General features: G+C 33.9%; 1 protein-coding gene across 3 annotated transcripts in view; it reads left to right on the top strand.

Annotated features, from left to right (window-relative positions):
- IBTK (inhibitor of Bruton tyrosine kinase) overlaps positions 1 to 19,106 on the top strand; it is an 89,686-nt gene extending 70,580 nt beyond the window's left edge. For 2 of the 3 annotated variants that reach the window (XM_079146944.1, XM_079146943.1), the window contains exons 26-29: positions 4,489 to 4,638; positions 12,440 to 12,511; positions 12,947 to 13,079; positions 13,855 to 19,106. In XM_079146944.1, coding sequence (XP_079003070.1) covers positions 4,489 to 4,638; positions 12,440 to 12,511; positions 12,947 to 13,079; positions 13,855 to 13,986 — 487 coding nt within the window. In that variant the 3' untranslated portion in view covers positions 13,987 to 19,106. The remainder of the gene's footprint in view (positions 1 to 4,488; positions 4,639 to 12,439; positions 12,512 to 12,946; positions 13,080 to 13,854) is intronic. The other variant, XM_079146945.1, reaches the window with a different exon arrangement.
- Positions 19,107 to 20,259: the final 1,153 nt, after the last annotated feature.

Consider the following 20,259-nt stretch of genomic DNA (forward strand, 5'->3'; position numbering starts at 1 on the left):
TGTTATGGTCTATTTGGTTTCTGAAATTGAGAAGATTTGTTTGACATACATGGATGAGGCACTGTTTGGGGCATAGATGTTTATGATTGTTATATCTTGCTGATTTATGCTTCCCTTAAGCAGTATGAAATGACCTTCTTTATCCCTTCTGACTAACTTTGGCTTGAAGTCTACATTATCTGAAATGAGAATGGATACTCCAGCTTTTTTGCTGAGTCCATATGCATGGTATGTTTTTCCCCATCCTTTCACCTTTAGTCTATGGGTATCTTTTTCTATGAGGTGAGTCTCTTGCAGGCAACATATTGTTGGATCTTTCTTTTTAATCCAATCTGCCAGTCTATGTCTTTTGATTGATGAATTCAGGCCATTAACATTCAGGGTTTTTATAGAGATATGATTTGGTTTCCCGGTCATTTGGTTCATTTTTTAAATTTTATTTATTTATTTGTTTGACACAACTTGTTTCCTCCTTTATTTGACAATTCCTTTAAGATAATTCCTCCCCTTGCTGATTTGCTTCTTTGTTTTTCATCTCTTCCTCATGGAATATTTTGCTGAGAATGTTCTGTAATGCTGGCTTTCTTTTTGGAAATTCTTTTAGCTTTTGTTTATCATGGAAGGATTTTATTTCATCGTCAAATTTGAAGGTAAGTTTTGTGGGGTATAAGATTCTTGGTTGGCATCCATTTTCTTTCAGGGCATGAAAAATGTTGTTCTAGGCCCTTCTAGCTTTTAGGGTCTGGATTGAAAAATCTGCTGATATCCGTATTGGTTTCCCCCTGAATGTAATTTGGTTCTTTTCTCTCCCAGCCTTTAAAATTCTGTGTTTATTTTGTATGTTAGGTATTTTCATTATAATGTGCCTTGGTGTGGGTCTGTTGTAATTTTGTGTATTTGGAGTCCTATAAGCCTTTTGAAGTTGATTTTCCATTTCATTCTTCAGATTTGGGAAATTTTCTGATATTATTTCATTGAATAAATTGTTCATTCCTTTGGCTTGTTTCTCTAGGCCTTCCTCAATCCCAATAATTCTTAAATTTGGCCTTTTCATGATATCCCATAGTTCTTGTAGATTCTGTTCATGATTTCTTACCATCTTCTCTGTTTGTTCAACTTTATTTTCAAGGTTAAATATTTTGTCTTCAATGTCTGAGGTTCTGTCTTCCAGGTGTTCTATCCTATTGGATATGCTTTCTATGGAATTCTTAATTTGGTTTATTGTTTCCTTCATGTCAAGGATTTCTGTTTGTTTTTTTTTCAATATCTCTAACTCTTTATTGAAATGATCTTTTGCTTCCTGTATTTGCTCTTTTAATTGTTGATTGATGCGATCATTCAATGCCTGCATTTGCTCTTTCATCTCATCATTCAGTGCATGCATTTGCTCTTTCATCTCATCGTTTGCTTCTCTGATCATTTTAATTATGTACATTCTGAACTCCTTTTCTGTCATTTCTTCTGCCATGCTGTCATTGGGTTTTATTGATGTAACATCTAGATTTGTTTGCAGCATTTTCTTTCCTTGTTTTCTCATATTGTTCAGGTATCAGTGGACCGTTGATATATTGCATATTTCCTCTATTGACTTACAATGTCCCTGAAGATTTCTATATATATCCCCCTTTAGCCTTCAGTAGGCTGAAGTCTTGGAGGAAGTTGATAATGCGGTGCTCCACAAGGAAACTGCCTCTCTAGGAGTGGTGGCCTTCAGGTGGGGTATAATCCCTGCTAGTGGGCAGAGGTGCCTCCACTTGTTGACCAGTGGTCATCCAAAGGGGACCTAGGCTGCGGGCTGAGGCAAGGCCTGTTTGGGCCTGAGTCTCTGGTTTTACCGTCCTTGTGGGGAAACCTCACCCGGCAGGGAAGACTCACCCAGTGGGGAGGTCTCGCTGGTCTGTTCCCTCCTAGAGGTTCCCCTCAATTTACAGGTATCGCCTGGGCTGGGTTGCCTTCCTCTGCAAAGTTCCCAGGGACCCGGCCCTACCTCCTGGTCCTGGGAGCCTCACCTTTCGCAGATGAATCTCCTTAGGCCGCCCCTCCTCAGAGAATCTGCCCACAGTCTTGGAACCTTCGCTGTGCCCCTAAGCGTGTCTCTGTGGGGCTCTTCCACCAAGAAGCCTCCTACATCCTGGGACCCTGCTCTGCACCTAATCGCCTGGCTATGCGGCCCCTCCTCTGAGCAGCCACCTGGGGCCCCGTACAATCGCTCTGAGTCCCAGAGACCCGCCACACGCCTCTTCCTCCAGACTGCCGCCCAGTATTCCGGTGCGGTCGCTAGGAGTCCAAGAAAGTCACTGCATGCCTCCACCTCCCACCAACCACCCGTAGCCCTGGGCAATCAATCACTCCGAGTCGAAGTGACCCTCCCCGTTCCTCCTCCTTCTCCAGATAACCCCCCGGGTGTTCAGGAGCGGTCGCTCTGAGTGGCTCTGAATCCACGTGACCCGCTGCACGGGTCCTGTGGGCAACCGCCCGGAGCTCTGGTGCGGCCACTCAAGACCAAGCGACCTACCACGCTTCTCCTCCAGGCAGCCCCCCTGTGTTCAGGAGCTGTCACTTTAAGTCCAAACAACTCACCACTCGCCTTCTCCTCTGAGCAGCCACCTGGAGCGCTAATGCAGTCACTGTGAGTCCAAAGGACCCGCCGCGCTGCTCCTCCTCCTCCTCCTCCTCCTACTCCTCCGGGTAGGCCCCGGTGTTCAGAAGTGGTCTGAGTCCAAACAGCTCGCCATGCAGCCCCTCCTCTGGCACCCGCCTGTAGGTCTGGTGCAGTCACTCCGAATTCAAGCGGCCACGTTCCTCCTCCTCCTCCTCAGGGCAGGCCCCGGTGTTCTGAGTCCACACAGTTCTCCTCGCCACTCCTCCCCTGGGCAGCCGCCGGAGCCCCAGTGGTTGCTCCGAGTCCCAGCGCTGTGCTGAGCGGCCTCCTTTACGGCGCTCCCAGTTGTCCGAGTTCACTGCTCCCGCGGGGGGAGGGGTCTCTCGCCGGCAGCTCTACTTCACAAAGTTTCCTGCGTTCCGGGACCACCGTCCCATCCGGGACGCCTTCCCAACGGGTGAGAGTCACCCGGCTGCTTTGCGTTGGTCCCAAGTGTCTCAATATCTCCTCTTTTGAGTCCTGAGTCCTGGAGCAACATGAAATGCAGCCACTCTCTAGGCCGCCATCTTGAAACCTCTGATTTGTGTGCTTTTGAGGGGAGAAAGGATGTGGGAAGGGAATTTGAAGTTATGTGTATTTGATTATTATGTTCTGTATATGTGTATGTTTGGGGGTAATTTTTGTGATAAAGCCAAAGTCAGATTAGTTCACTTGAAAGAATATTGTTAATATGAATATCTTAGTAGGTTATGATTCTGATACAAATCTGTAAAGGAAATTTTTTCATATTGTCTCAGGTTTTACTGAGGGTAAATGATGTCTAAATGTGGATTCAGCATAACAAATTGTCCCTGTAAAGCAACTTAAAACAAAAAACAATTATTTTCTCACAATTCCTCTATATCAAGAATGTTAGTTGCATCCCTGTAGCTCAAGCTTCCCCCAATGCTGCACTCAGGGTTTGTCCAGGACTGTAATAATTTTAAGACTTGACTTGCACAGAGTTCTTTTCTAAGCTCACTCACATGGATATAAGGTGGATTGACATTTTTCCTCCTTTCATCACATTTAAGATGTCTTTCCACTTCCACTGAAGGTTTCTGAACTTCATTATTTCCAAAACAAGCTAGCCATTTTCGTATTGTGTTATACTTCCATGGTCGCTTTTAATGAAGATTTTTTTTATCTTTAGTTTCAAGTTGTTTGCCTATGATGTCCCTAAGTGTGGTTCTCTTTGCATTTATCTTCTTCGATATTTGCTAAAACAGATTCTTAATTTTTTTCTTCTACCAAACTTGGAAAATTTTTTAGCTATTGTTTAACTATTTTTGTCTGCCATCTCACTCTTTCCTCTGCTTCAGGTACTTTTACTATTCCATAAAAAAATCCTCAAGACTGACTTTCTCTCACTTCTGTGTTTCAGATTCAGTGATTTCTGTTCATTTATATGACGCCTATTGACTCCTCAGTCTACAAAGTCCATTCAAGGGCTAATTTTGTGTTTTCAACATTATATTACAGTTCTCAAAATTCCATTTTGTTCTTTTTTGATTTCTTTTCCTCTGCTGAATTCACCAGTTCTTTAATTTCTCCTGAGTGTATTTTTGCTGCTGTTGTTATCTGAGGCATAGTTATAATAGGTATTTCAGTCATCATTGCTATTTTCAAAATGTAGGTTTATCTTTAGTATTGTCCATTGATTTCTTTTTCTTATAGTATAGTTTTGACTGGTTAACATTTGATAGCAAGGATCCAACATTATATTGAAAACTATATGGTTGTAAAATTTTTCCACATATATATTCTCTATATTATCTTCTATTAAATTCCAGCAATTCCATTTTACAGAATGGATGTTCTAACATGATCTTTGCTTTCTTTTTCAGGGCATCTTCTCTACATTCAGTTTCATCCAAGTCATTCCGGGATTTCTTACTAGAAGAAAAAAAATCTGTTATTGGTCATAGTTCAGGAGATCATGTCAAAAAAGTTTGTTTTAAAGGAACTGAAAATTCTCAGGCTCCAAAAGTTGTAAGGTAATGAAACAAAACTATTATATATTTACCTTAAACTATTCTATGGTGGTTTTATGGTCTGAAAGGATAAAAAATTTGTGAGGCAGTTTTATTACTTTCAAAATTAAAATTAATATGTCTATTCCCTCCCTCCTCCTCTTTTTTTTTAATTTTAAATAGTTACTGAGGTATTTGGTTTATAATAAACTGCTTGTATTTAAAGTATACAATTTGAAGTTTTAACATATGTGCATATATGTGAAATCCTCACCACATTTGAAATAATGAAAATAATCATTCTCAGAATTTTTCTCATACCCCTTTCCCCAGTTACCAGTTTACCTTTTTGGTAAAGACTAGCTTGTATTTTTTCAAGTTTTTCATCAGTGGAACCATGTAGTATATGCCTTTTCTTATAATCTTTCATATTTTATTCAGCATTCAGCATAATTATTTCAAGACTCACCCATGTTTTAAATAGTATTTTTTTTTGTATGGTTATACCAGAATCTACTCATCCATGCATCTGTTATTGTACCTTTGGGGTAGTTTCAGTTTTTTTCCTCTGTTTTTGGTATCCAATGTATACATATAAAACAGCCTTTTTACATAAAAGTTTTATAAGTAAAAATTATGTTTATGATAGGCTTATAAATATGTTGGATGCTATGTAAGATATACATAGTCTTAAAAGTGGCAAATATTTATTGATTACCTTTTTTTGTATCAGACTTTACGTTGACTACTAAAGTTACATATTGGTGAGAAAAGTCAATATAACCCCTACCCCTACTCATATAGAACTGACAGTCTAAAGAGGATAAAAGCTTAAGCAAATAAATAGTCCATAAAGCATTATGAAGGGGAAGTATATTAGACTCATCATTCAATTTCTTCATTTTGTCTTATCAAATATTAAGAAGTCTGGTTTAAAAATAGTTAAAAGTGTTTTGCTTTTTTTTTTTAATTTGTTGGAAATTTTAAGAGCATTCTTCATTTAGAAAGAGGTGGTAGAAGAAGCTATATTTTTGAATCTATATTAAAGCAAAGTAACTTGGCAGTCGTAGTGAACATGCTAATGATCTTCAGTGTATTAAAAATATTAGTTTCAAAAATATATTTCAGAAAAAATAAATACCAAAAAATCCCTAGGTCTAATTTTCCACATTTATTGTAATATTAAAAAAATAGAATATGAAAGTCTTTGATATAAAAATATCACAGTGCCATTGATAGAATAAGTTGTGTAAGTGATGTCCTATAGACTGTTTTTAAATAGACATTTAACTTTATTTTTCTACTGTGATATCTCACAGAAACCTGTTGTTGGTAGTATTCATATTATTCTCCTTTCTTGTTTTGTAATAGAAAAGTTATCCCTCCTATCTAAGGCCTGAACTATACTTACATTTTATCTCACTTCTTCCCACTTCAGAAGCATTAGATTATTAATTATCCCTTACCATCATTTTTCTTTTTTTTTTTTTTTAATTTAACCCAGGGTGTTTTACCACTGAGCTACATTCCTAGCCCTTTTTATTTTTTATTTTGAGACAGGGTCTCCCTAAGTTGCTGAGGTCTTCAAACTTAGTATCCTACTGTTTCAGCCTCCTGAGCTGCTGGGATTACAAGTATGCACCACTATGCCTGGCACCATTCTTTCCCTTTTTAGAAATATTTTATTAGTTGTCAGTGGACCTTTATTTTATCTACTTATTTATATGTGGTACTATAAATAACTGAACCCAGTGTCCCACACATGCCAGGCAAGCATTCTACCAGTGAGCCACAACCCAGCCCCCATTCTGTTCCTTTTGACTGGTTTATTTCCATTTGAGTTTAAATATGCTCAGATTCCACCCTTGTGGTCTGGGTGGGATAATCAATCCCTCATTCAGCTTCCAAACTTTATTCTAGTAATTGTCCTATAAATACCAATCCCACACCTCCTTTATCACCAGTTTTCTCAAAAGAACTGCCAATTCCCACTCATTTTTAATTCATTCTGGCCTCTAGCCTGACTATTAAACTGAAAGCAGTTTAGACTGAGTTCAGGCCAATACCATAGACTTTTTATATGATTCATCTTACTAGAAGTTTAATTCTAGTAATTAGAATTAATTCTAATTAGGTCATCTTCTCATTTTATGTTCTCTCTATACTGTTTTATAAGCCTGTGTTTAGTTTATCATATATATTCTAAAGACTTGGGCTGGGGAGATAGCTCAGCTGGTAGAGTGCTTGCCTTGCAAGCGCAAGGCCCTGAGTTCGATCCCCAGTACTGCAAAAAAAAAAAAAAGACTCAAAATAATTATGTCTCCTTCCCTTATCTATCTGAGCTTCAGATTTAGTTATCCAATTGTCTTTTTGACCTTTCCATCCTATTTGGATGTCCAGAACCAAACTTAAGGTTTTCTTCATACCCCTTTCATAAAATGACAGTCCAGCAAAAATGTTGACAAAACATATAACAACCTATTCTTCCTGATTTTTACTTCTCAGTAAATAACATTTGCAAATCATTTAACACCTCTGTGTTCCTCACCAATATTTAGTCTTTTATCAAGACATGATAGTTTTCACTCTTATATATTTCTTTAATACATATACTAAACTTTATATCCAAGACCATTACTTTTATTCATACTACTGTGCTTTTTTACCTGGGCTACCAGAATAGCCTTCCCAACTGGTCTTGCCATACATAGTCCTTTTCCCTTTCTTCCAATATATTGAATCAGTGTGTTCTTTTGAAAATATGGAGCTTTCTAGTTTTCGGATAAAAGCCAGAATTTTTAATATAGCCTTTAAGACTTATATAATTGACTTTTGTCAACCTCTTTGGCTTTTTCTTGCAACACAATCTCTATGTTCTAACTTTCTTGGCCTTCTCTTTGTTCTCAAATACAATTTCCTTCTTTCTTCCTTCTTATCCTTTGACTAAGTGACTCTGACTCCTCTTGCGAACTCTGTTCATTCATTTACTCTAGAGAAGTCTAACTTCACTTACTGGCTGAAGTTCCTGTTATATATTTTCATATCATTCCTTCATTGTATCTTCCACAATTATTATTAGTGTGATTCTTTACTGTTTACTACAGATATTTTTATGTCTGTACACGTAATTATATGTTCCATGAGAGCAAGGAAAATGTCTTTCTTTGCCAGTCATTGTATCACCAATACTTAGAATGGTTCCTATCATGTAGGACCCAATGAACATTTGGTGAATGACTGAATTAATAAATAAATTAAAACTAGCTATTTCAAATAATATTTGCTTCTGATTTAGTGAGTTATGTTGCACAGATGTTGCAAATTTTAAATGTGAAAATTGTTTTTGTAATATTTTCCATTTTAAGTGTTAAAAATGTACATTGAAATTTAAAATTTTTATTTAGATGAGTATTTGTCATGGAACTCACAAAATATTAAGAATCTGTGGTTTCATAGTTGGTCGCTAGAGTGTGCTATAACATCAGGACTCTTAATTGTGAAAAATGTGCCATTATAGATATACTGCTTTGGAAGTTTGAATTGGAGTGTGGATCAGCATGTATCCATATGTGTTTGGTATGAAAGCTAATGTTTTAAATAGCTGTGGTGATCATGGATAATGACTGTCAAAAAGAAAACATAGCTTAAGTTTCATTTTTTTATTCATAGAAGGTATATAAATCATAATCAAAATAAATCTGTTACTTTGCAGTATTTTATATTTCCTTACAAAGTAAAATATTTATTCACCAAATTATGGAACATTTGATAGAAACACATGTTTTACTGGCTTCTGTTGGGTATATATAAATATAAAACACAGGCCCAGCCTTTAATGTGTTTGAAATCTAGTTGATAAATCTAAATATGCACACAGAGAAGTTAAATGACAGACAAGAATGAAATTATAATACAATATAGCAGTATTATGGAGGTCACAAAGTGATATGTGATTAATCCCAAATGAGCAATTCAGAGAAGAAAAAGTGACCACCATGGACTAGAATTGTTAGGAATGATTTCATCGAAGAAGGGCTTGAGCCATTTAGTTTATAAACATTTTTTATATTCAGTTCCAAATATGTGATCATTATATTATGACCATGTGAGTAATAATAGGAAAAAAAAATCACTTAATGATCGATCCCTTTTTTTTGTCACAAGCTTTTGAACTTGGGATAGAATTTTTAAAAGGAGAGGCAAAAGGGCAGTATAAACAGAGGAAATAGTGGAAGTTAAAGCAAGAAGATAGGAATGTTTATGATCCTTTGGGAAGTTGGGGTGGTATGGGTGGGTGGCCTATCTATAGAAATTCTACAAATTATACATTCTTATTTTAATTGTAGAAAAAGTGACTTTTCCAAGGCCAGGGCAAGAAAGACAGTGTTGTTTGAGATATCAAAATGTAGAAGAGGGGAATTTATACAATTTCTATTTGTTTAGTGTTATTTTTCATTTCATGTGTTTTCTCTAATTTTTCTTTCATTTAAGATAACTTCTTATGTAGTTCTGGACAAGGAAATGTGAGCTTGTGATTTAATTAGTAAGAAAAACTACTTATGAAACAAAATTGCTATATGATTATATCAACTAATCTTATATTAGAACTATTGTAATCAAACTAGTATGCAATTATAATTTAAAAAATTGAGCAAAAAGTAATTTAGTTCTCATCAGGTCTATATTTGACAGTGTTAATTTTCTTCAGTTTGAACAAAAATCTTATTTAGTGTTTTTTTTTTGTTTATTTGTTTCTTTCTTTCTTTTGCAGTACTGGGGATTGAACCTGGGACCTCATACATGCTAGGCAAGCGCTCTATTAGTGAGCTATATCCCCAGCCCTTTTTATTTTATTTTTGAGACAGGGTCTTACTAAGTTGCCCAGACTGGCCTAAAATTTGTGATCTCTTCCTCAGGCTCATAATAGCTGGAATTACAGAAAAGTGCCATTCCATCTGGTTGGAAAAAAAATTTTTCAAAAAAGATTTTAATCTTTTTTATGGTACTTTTTATTTTGGGGAGGTAAATTTTACAGAGATTGTCTATTGGAATGTCTGTTCCTTTGTTGTTAATATCTAAAACTTAAAAATATTCTATTTATTTTTTGAAAGCTTATAATGTTTTTGACTTTTTAAAACTGTCAATTTATTTTATTTGCTTCTTTTTAAGGTGATATTTTGAGACCCCTAAGTTATTTTGGATAAATTTATAATTAATGGGATTATTCATTGAAAAAATATTAGTGGAAAGAATTCTGGGATTATAGTCTTAAGAAACAGATTTGAAATTTAGTCTAACAGTATAACCCTCTCTGAACCTCATCATATATCAATTGAGAATAGAAATATCTATTATACATGTTTACTCTGAGGCTGTATCAGATAGTTTATATGAAAGTGCTTTTATAAGTTATAAAACATTACATTGATAAGTTGTACTTAAGTTCTGGTTGATTTTATAAGGGCTGTATAAAATAATTTAACATTTTCCAATAAAGTTTATAGCTGCTGCTTCTTACTTACAAATTAAATAATAACTGGTTCTACAATATTTATGCTTTTCTTCAAAAGTGTCAGAATGTTTTGTTGATCCCCAGAACAATGGGATGATATTTTAGCATCTTAAGTCATTATCTGTGTTGTTTTTTAATGCTCTAGAAAGTCTTTGTTCTCTATCCTTAGACTGACTTTAAGACCTACCAAGGAAATTTTGCATAACAAGTTTATCCCAACAGCAGTTAATCACTTTGACTTCATTTTCCCCCTGGATTGAAATTGTCCTCTACTTTGTCCTGGGGATTTCTCTTTTAGGTACCAGGTAAATTGGTAGGTTTCTAGTCATAGAACTTGGTTAAAACTAAAAACCTTATAGCTAGAGATATTGTCACTTCATTTTGTATTTTATACCTATACCTGGAAGAAAAAGTTATCAGTAATTTAAAGCAATAAAGAACTTTAAAAATCAAAACAAAATTCTACTTTTGTTTTATCCCATATCAAAGAAACCAAAGAACTCTGAGTAGCTGTTTCGTTCCACTTAGTTTTTCATGATCAGCTGTGTACTAGGTATTCTGCTGGATAGAGAGGTACAAAGAACAACAAAACAATCCTACACTCTGAAAGGCTAGTCTAGCAGTTAAGACAAACATGTAAGCAATAATGAGAGTATGCAGAGCTTTATGATAGTGATTGGAGTTCTATAGCAGGAGAAAAAAGGTGATGTTGAGCCAGTCCTTAAGGAATGTATTCCAGATATTTGAAGTAGAATGCATTCCAGACTAAGGGGAATCATGGCAGTAAAGGCAGCTGTGTGATAATGGAAGACACAGTATACTCTGAGTGAAAGAGACTTGAACTTGAATTATATCTTTGCTCCTTGATCCAATCCAGGGAGATGATACAAGGTTCTTTGAGTCTTTGTTTCCTAATCTGTTTAATAGAAATAACATATACTTTCTTCACAAAAATTCAGAAGGATTAAATGCAATAGTACAGATGACAATACTTAGGTTCTCAATAAATTTGTTTTCCCACATATCAGGTCTAAATATTTTAACTTTCAGTGTTCCAGGTCCTATTGTTTCTTTTTAATTTTATTTTCCTTTAAAACCTCTTTTTTACTTTTGTGCCTGTCATTCTGTGTTTATTAAAAAGAGTAGCCTGCCTTTGAAGAAACCCTCAAAATCTTTATTTTTATAGATTCTGTATATTTGTATAACCAAAGTCGTAGAGTAGCTGTCTTCAACATTAATGCCATTTCTTTGATGAAATCATCAGCATATACCCTCTTCCATACTATGTTAATCTCTCTTGTGAATCTTTGGTACTTTGTACATATTAGTATAGATAACCAGTTACATTACTCTCACACATTGTTTTATCACTGCTTAAATACAATATTTTAAAATCTCTCCCGCTAGAATCTTTCAAGGGGAGGGGACTGAGTTTTAATCTGCCTGATTTTCAGCATCTACCATAGTCCTAAGTCATGCCCAATAAATATGTGTACATGAATCAGAAAGTCAGTCCTTTTAGTCCTTATTTTGCTCATGTAGGCCTCAATTTTCTCATTGCTGAAAGGCATTTGATTCATCTAGAGAATCTCTGGGGACCTGTGTAGCTTTTAAATCCACTATTTGGTCAATCTCTATAGTATCTTTTTAAGATGTATTCCACTTACTAGAATGCTTCCAGCACCCTCATCATGTGCCTCTTTTTTATTATCTTCTCAAATTCTTTCTTCTCCTCCAGGCCCTCTCAAGCTGTTAAAATATTTTGGTTTTTTAGTCCATGGAGTCAGTAGAACTGATTTGTTATATCTTAAATTCTTTTTCATTGTTTTATATCCCATTTTATATATTGTTTTCATATCCACCTTATGAACTCTTAGAGATTGTGCCTTATGTTCCTGTTCTATTTATGATCCCTAGCTTATCACAGTATATTAGTCATTCACAAGATTTGACTACTAATTGTCTGGTTTCTATGTGTTTTGAAAGTTAGTACTAATTTATAATTTTTATTCATAAAATTTTATTAATGCAAAACATACTTCACAGAGTTCTCTGTACTTCCTAATGTGTCGGATTACTATTGTTATATGACTCTCAGTAGAAAAAGTAGACCGTTTTTTGCAATCTTTCTCTACGTTGCTGTATATACAACATTTTATAAATATAAATTATTTGTTTACTTATAATTTTAAAGTAGGCATACATTAATTTCTCTCCTGAGTTAGGAGCTTATAGTTTTTCCATGTCTATTATAACCAGTTTTACTTATACTACTAGAAGCTTTAGTCTTCAGTTTTGGCATTTCTTTTGCAGATGCTCTGTTCATGGTACCACAGGACCAGAAGGCAACCATATTTCAGATTTACCACTTTTAGACAGTTCGAAGTAAGGTTAATTGATTACTTTTGGGCCTCTAAAGCTGAACTTAAAGAATGTTAATATTAGTTAATGTTCTTAGAGAATGTTAAGAAATTGAGAATAATGTGGTGTTAAGCAGGATGTATTATTTTCTGAATACTCTCTGCTTCACAGTTTCTTTAGTTATATTGCTTCTCCTCCATCCCCACTTTGTGTAATTTTCCAAAATTTCACATAAAACTGATCCCAAATAATAATTATCCTTTTTTTTGTTTTGTTTTGTTTTAGTCATCATTCTATAATCTCTACAAAAACTTCCAGATCCCCTTATCTAGTATTCACTTGGAAACAAAAACAAAAACAAAACAAAAAAAGTGGCATTGCTAAAGAGTATTTCAGAAGAAATTTTGTATGGCAAAACTTGGGGAAGATGAATAAAACTCCTTATTATTGTTCTTACAGTCCCTGGCTCTCTTCTTCACTGACTACTTCTTCCATGGTAGCTCCCGTCACTTTTGCATCTATTGTAGAAGAAGAGCTACAACAGGAGGCAGCTCTTATCAGAAGTCGAGAAAAACCCTTGGCTTTGATTCAGGTATATAGCATACCTATTAGAGTTTAACCTAGGGAAGAACTACACTCCATTTCATCCTTGAGTCTTAAGAAAATTATATTTGTTTGAACAGATACAAATGTATCTACCAAATTAGAATGTAAAAGCCAGGTAAAACTACACTGAAGTATCTAATAATTTAAGTATTAGTTGAAGGTATTCAAGATAATTAATTTAGAATCAGTAAATCATGATAAAGCACATAGTTTTAGCTTTAGTAATATTTGAGACTGAGGATTTTAAAGTGACCAGTAAGAGAATTTGATAGTAGCTATTGATATTCTTGGCTTCTATATCAATAAGAGTTCTTAGATTGTAAGCAACAGATACCACTCTGGCTAACTTAAGAAAAATAATTTACCTGAGGAATATTAAGATTCTGTAAACTTGTTGAAAGTCTAAAGAGTTAGGCTTAAAAACAGACAGGACCCATATTTGCACTGAAGAGCTCAGAAGCAAGATTTAAAGGACTAGTACAATACCAGAAGGTATCTCACAGGATAAAACAAAGTGAATAAATTACAACAATTATTTTTAGTTTTTTTCCTTCTGCTTAAGAGTCAAATTCAAGTAGAGTGGATATCTGATTATTTTAACTCAGGCCTCAAAGTGATAATAAGATACCTGATTTAATTCTCCTATATTTTGTTCATGAAAAGTGATAGTTCCTTAAAAGGAAATTGAAAAACTAATGTATCTTGCTTATTTTATGCTTAAAGGAGTAAAACAAATCTTTTTCTTCTCCCCCTCCTTTCAGATTGAGGAGCGTGCTATACAAGATTTATTGGTTTTCTATGAGGCATTTGGCAACCCTGATGAGTTTGTCATTGTTGAAAGGACACCGCAGGGACCACTGGCAGTACCTATGTGGAATAAGCATGGTTGCTAGTTCACTATGGAGTTGAGATGCGTTTTTCATAATTGTGATTGCTATAACAACATAAAGCAATGCTGTGGAACAGAGTTCTTAAAGATTTGGTAGCCAATCATTGCTTACAATGATCTAATTTCTTCACTGTAGTTTATAGCATTTGTTTGATTAAAAAGAAATTCACCACAATTGTAATTTTAGAAAATTTTGTGAAAATGCTTCAGAGGAAAAACTTACTAAGTTAAATAGGATTGTTTCTTCTGAATAATCTTACAGAGGATTATTCAGTGAAGTATAAAATATAAGAGTGATACATTAAGATAAATTTTTCATTTGAGATAATTTTTTATCACATACTTGTTGTCACTCTGCTTTTGTAATATGGCATTGATGAGCTTAATGTAAGAGCATCAGTTGTTGTTTCTGATCCTCCATTAATGGCCAGAATTTTGTGTTTGTTATAATAGTTAACTCTATTCTTACTGCTTTTCCATCAAGCTGTTAATGTTTTATGTCTCTTTTAAGCATGACCTGCTCAAATGCCATATTTGTTTGTAGAGTACATTGTTTCTTTTGCTTTAAGTGATAGATTACAGTGGAAAGAAAATAAGAACACTTAACTATTCTGAACAGTTTACTCCAAGATAATAGTTTCTTTGTAAAATTTGGAGTCATTGTAGATGGTTTTTGTTTGTTTGGGGGGGTGGAATGCGGAGGGAGGACATTGTGAAAGACTAATTGAAAGAATCAGTTTCTCAAAGTGTTAAAATTTCCTAAAACAAATCCTTGATTACACACACAAGAATGGAGGAGAGTTGGTTTACAATTATCTTTACAATATTGTATAATAAGTTCTGTGAATCTGGGTTATATGTACAGATGTAAAAATTGTTTTCTTTACAGTATGCTATTTGATTTGCTTTTGAGTGTTCAATTTTTCTTAATGTTAACTCTGTGCTCCATTATGTAGACAAATTGGGAAGGTTCATGTTCTAGTTTCTGGAAGGTAAACCTGGGGGAACATATAGGCAACTAGTTGCTATAATTCAGTTGATGAGAAAGTAGCAGAAGCTTACTCAGTATTTCAGGTTTAACTCTACCTAGAAGCAGAGACATGTAAGCAAATGTGCAATAAAAAAAAAAAAAAAAAATCTTTATCCATTCACTACTAATGTGTGCTTAATATCTTATACTATGTTAACATCTTTTATGGGAAGAATTACTAATTATTCTCTTGATATTCTATACTAATGTCTAGTCAGTATATGTTAAGTTGATATTATATCCATTCTTAGACTGCTTAAAAAAGGACAGTTTCCAAATATAAATCTTTGAAAAATTTTGTTCCAAAAAAATGAATTTTTTGTTTTATTTATGTTGCAGTAAAGAAGCCTTCTGATGTAATTGATTTATTTCATTTGAAGTTTTGATATTCCATGCATATTGGCAACTTTAATATTTAAAGATGTTATAAGCCGATGGTTTTCTTGGTGTTTTTCATGCTGCCTGGAAGTACCCTCAGGGGTCTTTTTTAGATGATATGTAAGGAGGAACAGAGACTGACCAAGTCTATGAGGCTTTAATCCTTTACAAACTAACCAGAACAGTTGTACTTCATGGTCTGTATTAAATAGTCAGCTATTATATAAAATTTCATTTAGAAAAAGAAGATTTTTTACTAGTAAAGTGAAAGTCATGCAATTTAAAGCTATACATCTTTGTAAATGATTCTGTGAGTATAGCAACCTGTAGTAACTACCACATAAGGCTGTAAAGTGATGAAATTTTTTTTTTCTAACAGTAGTATTCTTCTTGCAGTAATTCATTCATCTCTGATCCCATAACCTCAAGAAAGAATAGAATTGAAGTAGCAAAGGCCAATTTAAATGATCAGTGAAATGGAGAGGTCTGTAAGACTGACCAAAACCCTATAGAACTCAGTCCTGGAAAGGTGATGATGATTGTAGTGTGTCAGGGTGAGAGTATGTTAGAAACAGATTATGCTTAAAATTTGTAAAATCAAGAAGACTACCAGTAAGATAAAGTAAAAATTGACAAAATTCTGGGATCCAGGGCTCTTTAAATTCTAAAGAGATGACTTCAAATTTTAAGAAAATCTTGCTTCATATAGGAACAACAGAATCAGTTGAAAAAGATATAACTTTTGGTTATAGGTGGGTTGGTTATAACTCTTGGAGGGCAGGTTATATGTATTTTTTCCCTGGGATGGGGTTTCATAACTGTTTCATAAAATGTTAGATCTGAAGAAACTTACTGGTTAAGTGCAGGCATATTATCTTCTTTCAATAAATTGAAGAAAGTAAACTCCAGAGAAAGGGACTACTTAGGATGAGATATTCTTTTTTAGTATGATTCCCCTACAATTACTGTCAGTTGCCTCTTTAAAATTGCCACTTGATTAACAATTTAGCCAAAACTAAGGAAAAACTTGGGAAAAACGTAACTAGAAACTTCCAAATTTGGTAGTATAAGAGCTGTTTTCAGAAAAACAAACAAAAACTACAACAACCTTCAGCTGAGGAATTGGAGACACATGATTCAAAATCTTCATTCTAATGCCTGTCTTTTACTTGAGATGATGCTTCAATGATGTGGAGATATCAAAACATACTGGTTGTACCTATACATATAAGCTATCAAATTGTATCTCAGTCTTAAGTACAGGTATTTCATTTTCTTTCTTCAATGCCTTTTCCCCATTCCTTTACCTATTCCTGCTTTTATGGGTTCAATTCTCTCTTTTCCATATCTTTAATTTTTCCCATTTTTTCTTAATATTATTACTGTATTTTATGTCCTTATTTCTTTTTGGAAATTCTCAGGTTCTTTTTGGCTAAGGATCCCTTTTTACTCAAAAATTATTGAGAACCCCAAAGAACTTTTGTTTATATAGATTACATCTATTCATGTTGAATGTATTCACAATTGAAAGACTTTTAAAATTTAATTCATTTAAAAATAATAAACCAACACATGCTAACATACATAGCATTATTTATTGAAAATAATAATTTTACAGAAAAAATGAGTAAGGAGAGTGGGATTTGTTTCACAAGTAAAAAAACTTTTAGATTTAGATTGTTACTATCTGATTTGAGAGAAGACCTCTGGATTCTCATTTCTTCTTGTACATTCAGTCTATTGCAATATAAGTCATGTAACCTCTGAGAACTTTAGAGATTGAGATTAAAAAGGCAAGTAACATATTACAAAAACAGTTTTGATTTTACTGACTCCTTAAATATTGAGAAAGTGATTGAGAATCATTACATTAGTCCATTAATTGCTACCCCTTCTTCCATCTGTCTCCTAGATCCAGTCTGTTTTACTCATTAACTACCAAATTAAACTTACTTCCAAAAACATCTTTGCATGGTTCTACAACCTGAAGTTTATTCCCTTTACATTTAGAGCATGGTGTTTCTTTTTTCCTGTATACATATAATGGCGATGCCAAACTTGACCTGATATTTCTCACGAATATGTTTCTTGTCTACTCTCCCCATAATGCTTCACAATAAAGCAAAAACAATAGTATGCATGGATCAACTATATTCTCATTTCCTCATAACACTTTATACCTTAAACATTTCATACCTTATCTCATTCTGCCATTATTTTTGTTTTTCTATTTTTGTCTTTTACTAAATTACTTAACTTTAAGATCATAGGTATTCTTTTATTCTTGTATATGTATATGTTTACGTCTTTCAAAATCTTGAACCACAATACAGATAAGGACAAAAGACATAAATATTTATCTCAGTGATTTACCAGTAGGTCAAGAAATAGACCATTAGGAGCATCCCAGGAAAAGATAATGGGTTTGGTTTTCTGTACTTCACTGAGGATTTTTCTATTATGATGAGAGATTTTGATCTGTGATTTTGTTTTGACTATCTTTTTCCAACATTGGCATCAGTATAATACTGGCCCCATGGAATGAACTGAAAAATATTTACTCCTCTCAAAGGATTTATTAATTATTGATATTATTTCTTATTTAAATACTTATAGAATTAACCAGTGAAGTCATCAGGATAAGGACTTTGGAATTTTTTAAATCATTAATTTGATTTCTATTTCTTCACATATTATGTTTGTTCAGATTTTCTGTATCTTCTGGAGTTATCTTTAATAATTTATCTTTCTAGGAATTTATCCAGTCATATAAACTGTCTAGTTTGTTGGCATAAAGCTGTTTATAGTATTCCCTTATATTCCTTTGTATTTCTGTGAGATTGATGATCATGGTCCCACTTTCATTCTTAATTTTAACAATCTGTTTCTCTCTCTCTCATCATCACTATCAATGTTGATCTATTGAAAGAACTAACTTTGGGTTCATTGGTTTTTCACTATTTTTCTGTTTCCTTTCATTTTCTGCTCTGATCTTTGTTGTTTGCTTTTTTCTCTGCTTTTTAGCTTTCTTCATATTGCTATTTTTTTTCTAGATATTTAAATTTAGATTACTGATTTGAGATCTGTCTTCCCAAATATAGGCATTTTTTCTCTCTAAGCACTGCTTCTCTTGCATCATGTAAAATTTTATGTTATTTTCATTTTCATTCAGTTCAAAAGGTTTTCTAATTTCATTGTGATTTCTTTGAACTTGGAATATTGAAAAACATTATTTAGTTTCTAAGCATTCAGGAATTTTCCCCAAATATCTTTGTTGTTGATTTCTAACTCAATTTTTTTAAATTTGGAGAACATATTTTGTATTATTTCAATTCTTTTAAATTGATTGAGACATGTTTTATATAATCTGTCCTGGAGAATTTTCCATATGTACATGAGAAAAACAGAATAATATTGAAATCTACCTCTTATAAATATATAAATAGTTTATAGAACTTTGTTTACTGTGTTGAGGACACAAATTTGTTACTTAAATATAAGAATAGATGTTTAAAAAAAGGTGAACTGCATATATCCTATTTGCCCCTCAGATCTATTATCCACTTTTTTTTTTTTTTTTCCATACTATGTCTTGTGGGGTTAGACTTTAGGGCTTTATCAACTACCTCATTCCCCCCAGTGCCTTGTTATTTTAGTAATTTTGGAGCACTAGCAGAATATTGGCATAATGACAGGAATAAAAGAATGAAACTGTGTGTGTGTTTGTGTGTGTATGTGTGTGTGTGTATTTGCCTGCTTCCCACCTCCACGATGTTGCTGTGAATCACACCCATGGGAAGGTCACCGCTTCTACCAGACAGCTATCTTCACACAATACTTTAGCTTTCCAGGTTCTCATCCTCATCCATTCACACCCAGAAATGGCAATGGTCTCCTGTTGTTTCTAGCTCAGCTTACTACTACATTGTTGTTTCTTTATATCCTTCCTACATTCTTCTAGAGAGTCTTAAGTTTACTCCACTTGCAAATGCATCTGCTTCCTTTTTGGAACTCAACTGATTGAGCTGAATCATGGAGAAAAAAAAGATAACATAGAGGTTTTGGTTCAAGAATGTTCTACCTAGAAATTTGGCAGTGTACAAATGCATGAGAGTCATAATATGGTAACTAGATGGGACACTTGTTTTATATTTTTTAAAAGTGGAGGTTTTTATGTCTAGAAGGGAGAAGGGAAGAAGTCAAGATATAAAGGGATGCTGGAATACAGGAAATGATGACAGAATGGGGATGAAGATGGAACAGAGTAAAAGTAAAACTTGTTGGAAAGGAGAGAAATGCTATTTATTTTTAACTGAAGGGGAAAAAATTGAGGATAATCATATGTCAGTGGTTCTCAGTTGAGTCCCCAGATTAACAAAATTAATGTAACCAGGAACTTGGGAGAAATACATTCTTGGGCTCCACACCAGTTCTAATGAATCAGAAACTTACTGAATGGAGCCCAGCAATCTCTTATAACAAGTCCCCCCACCATGGGTGATTCTGATGTCAAAGTATATTCTTTGAAGTGAAAGAAAAAAGACTAGAGATATGTATAGGCTTTCTAGTGTGAAAAGAATTTGAATAGCATAGTAGCTGTTGGTAATGAAGAGTGGAAAACATTTGTTATACAAATTTAAAACCCTAAAATTTATTTCACCTAATAGGAATTTTCATTAATTAATAGCAAAAGGGGGATATTTATGAATTGCTTACTTCTTACATTTCAAATATTTAGCAAAGCTAAAAACGATTTTGAGATTCCTTGAGTGCCTTAAAAAATTTAGTAATCTTAATTATTGGTAACTTCTGTTAAGAAACTAAGTTTTGTTTTTTTCCCCAGCTAAATTATCTGTTAGAAAATAAAAA

The sequence above is a fragment of the Sciurus vulgaris genome (assembly GCF_902686455.1).
Source record: "Sciurus vulgaris genome assembly, chromosome: 7".
NCBI classification, from domain to species: Eukaryota; Metazoa; Chordata; class Mammalia; order Rodentia; family Sciuridae; genus Sciurus; species Sciurus vulgaris.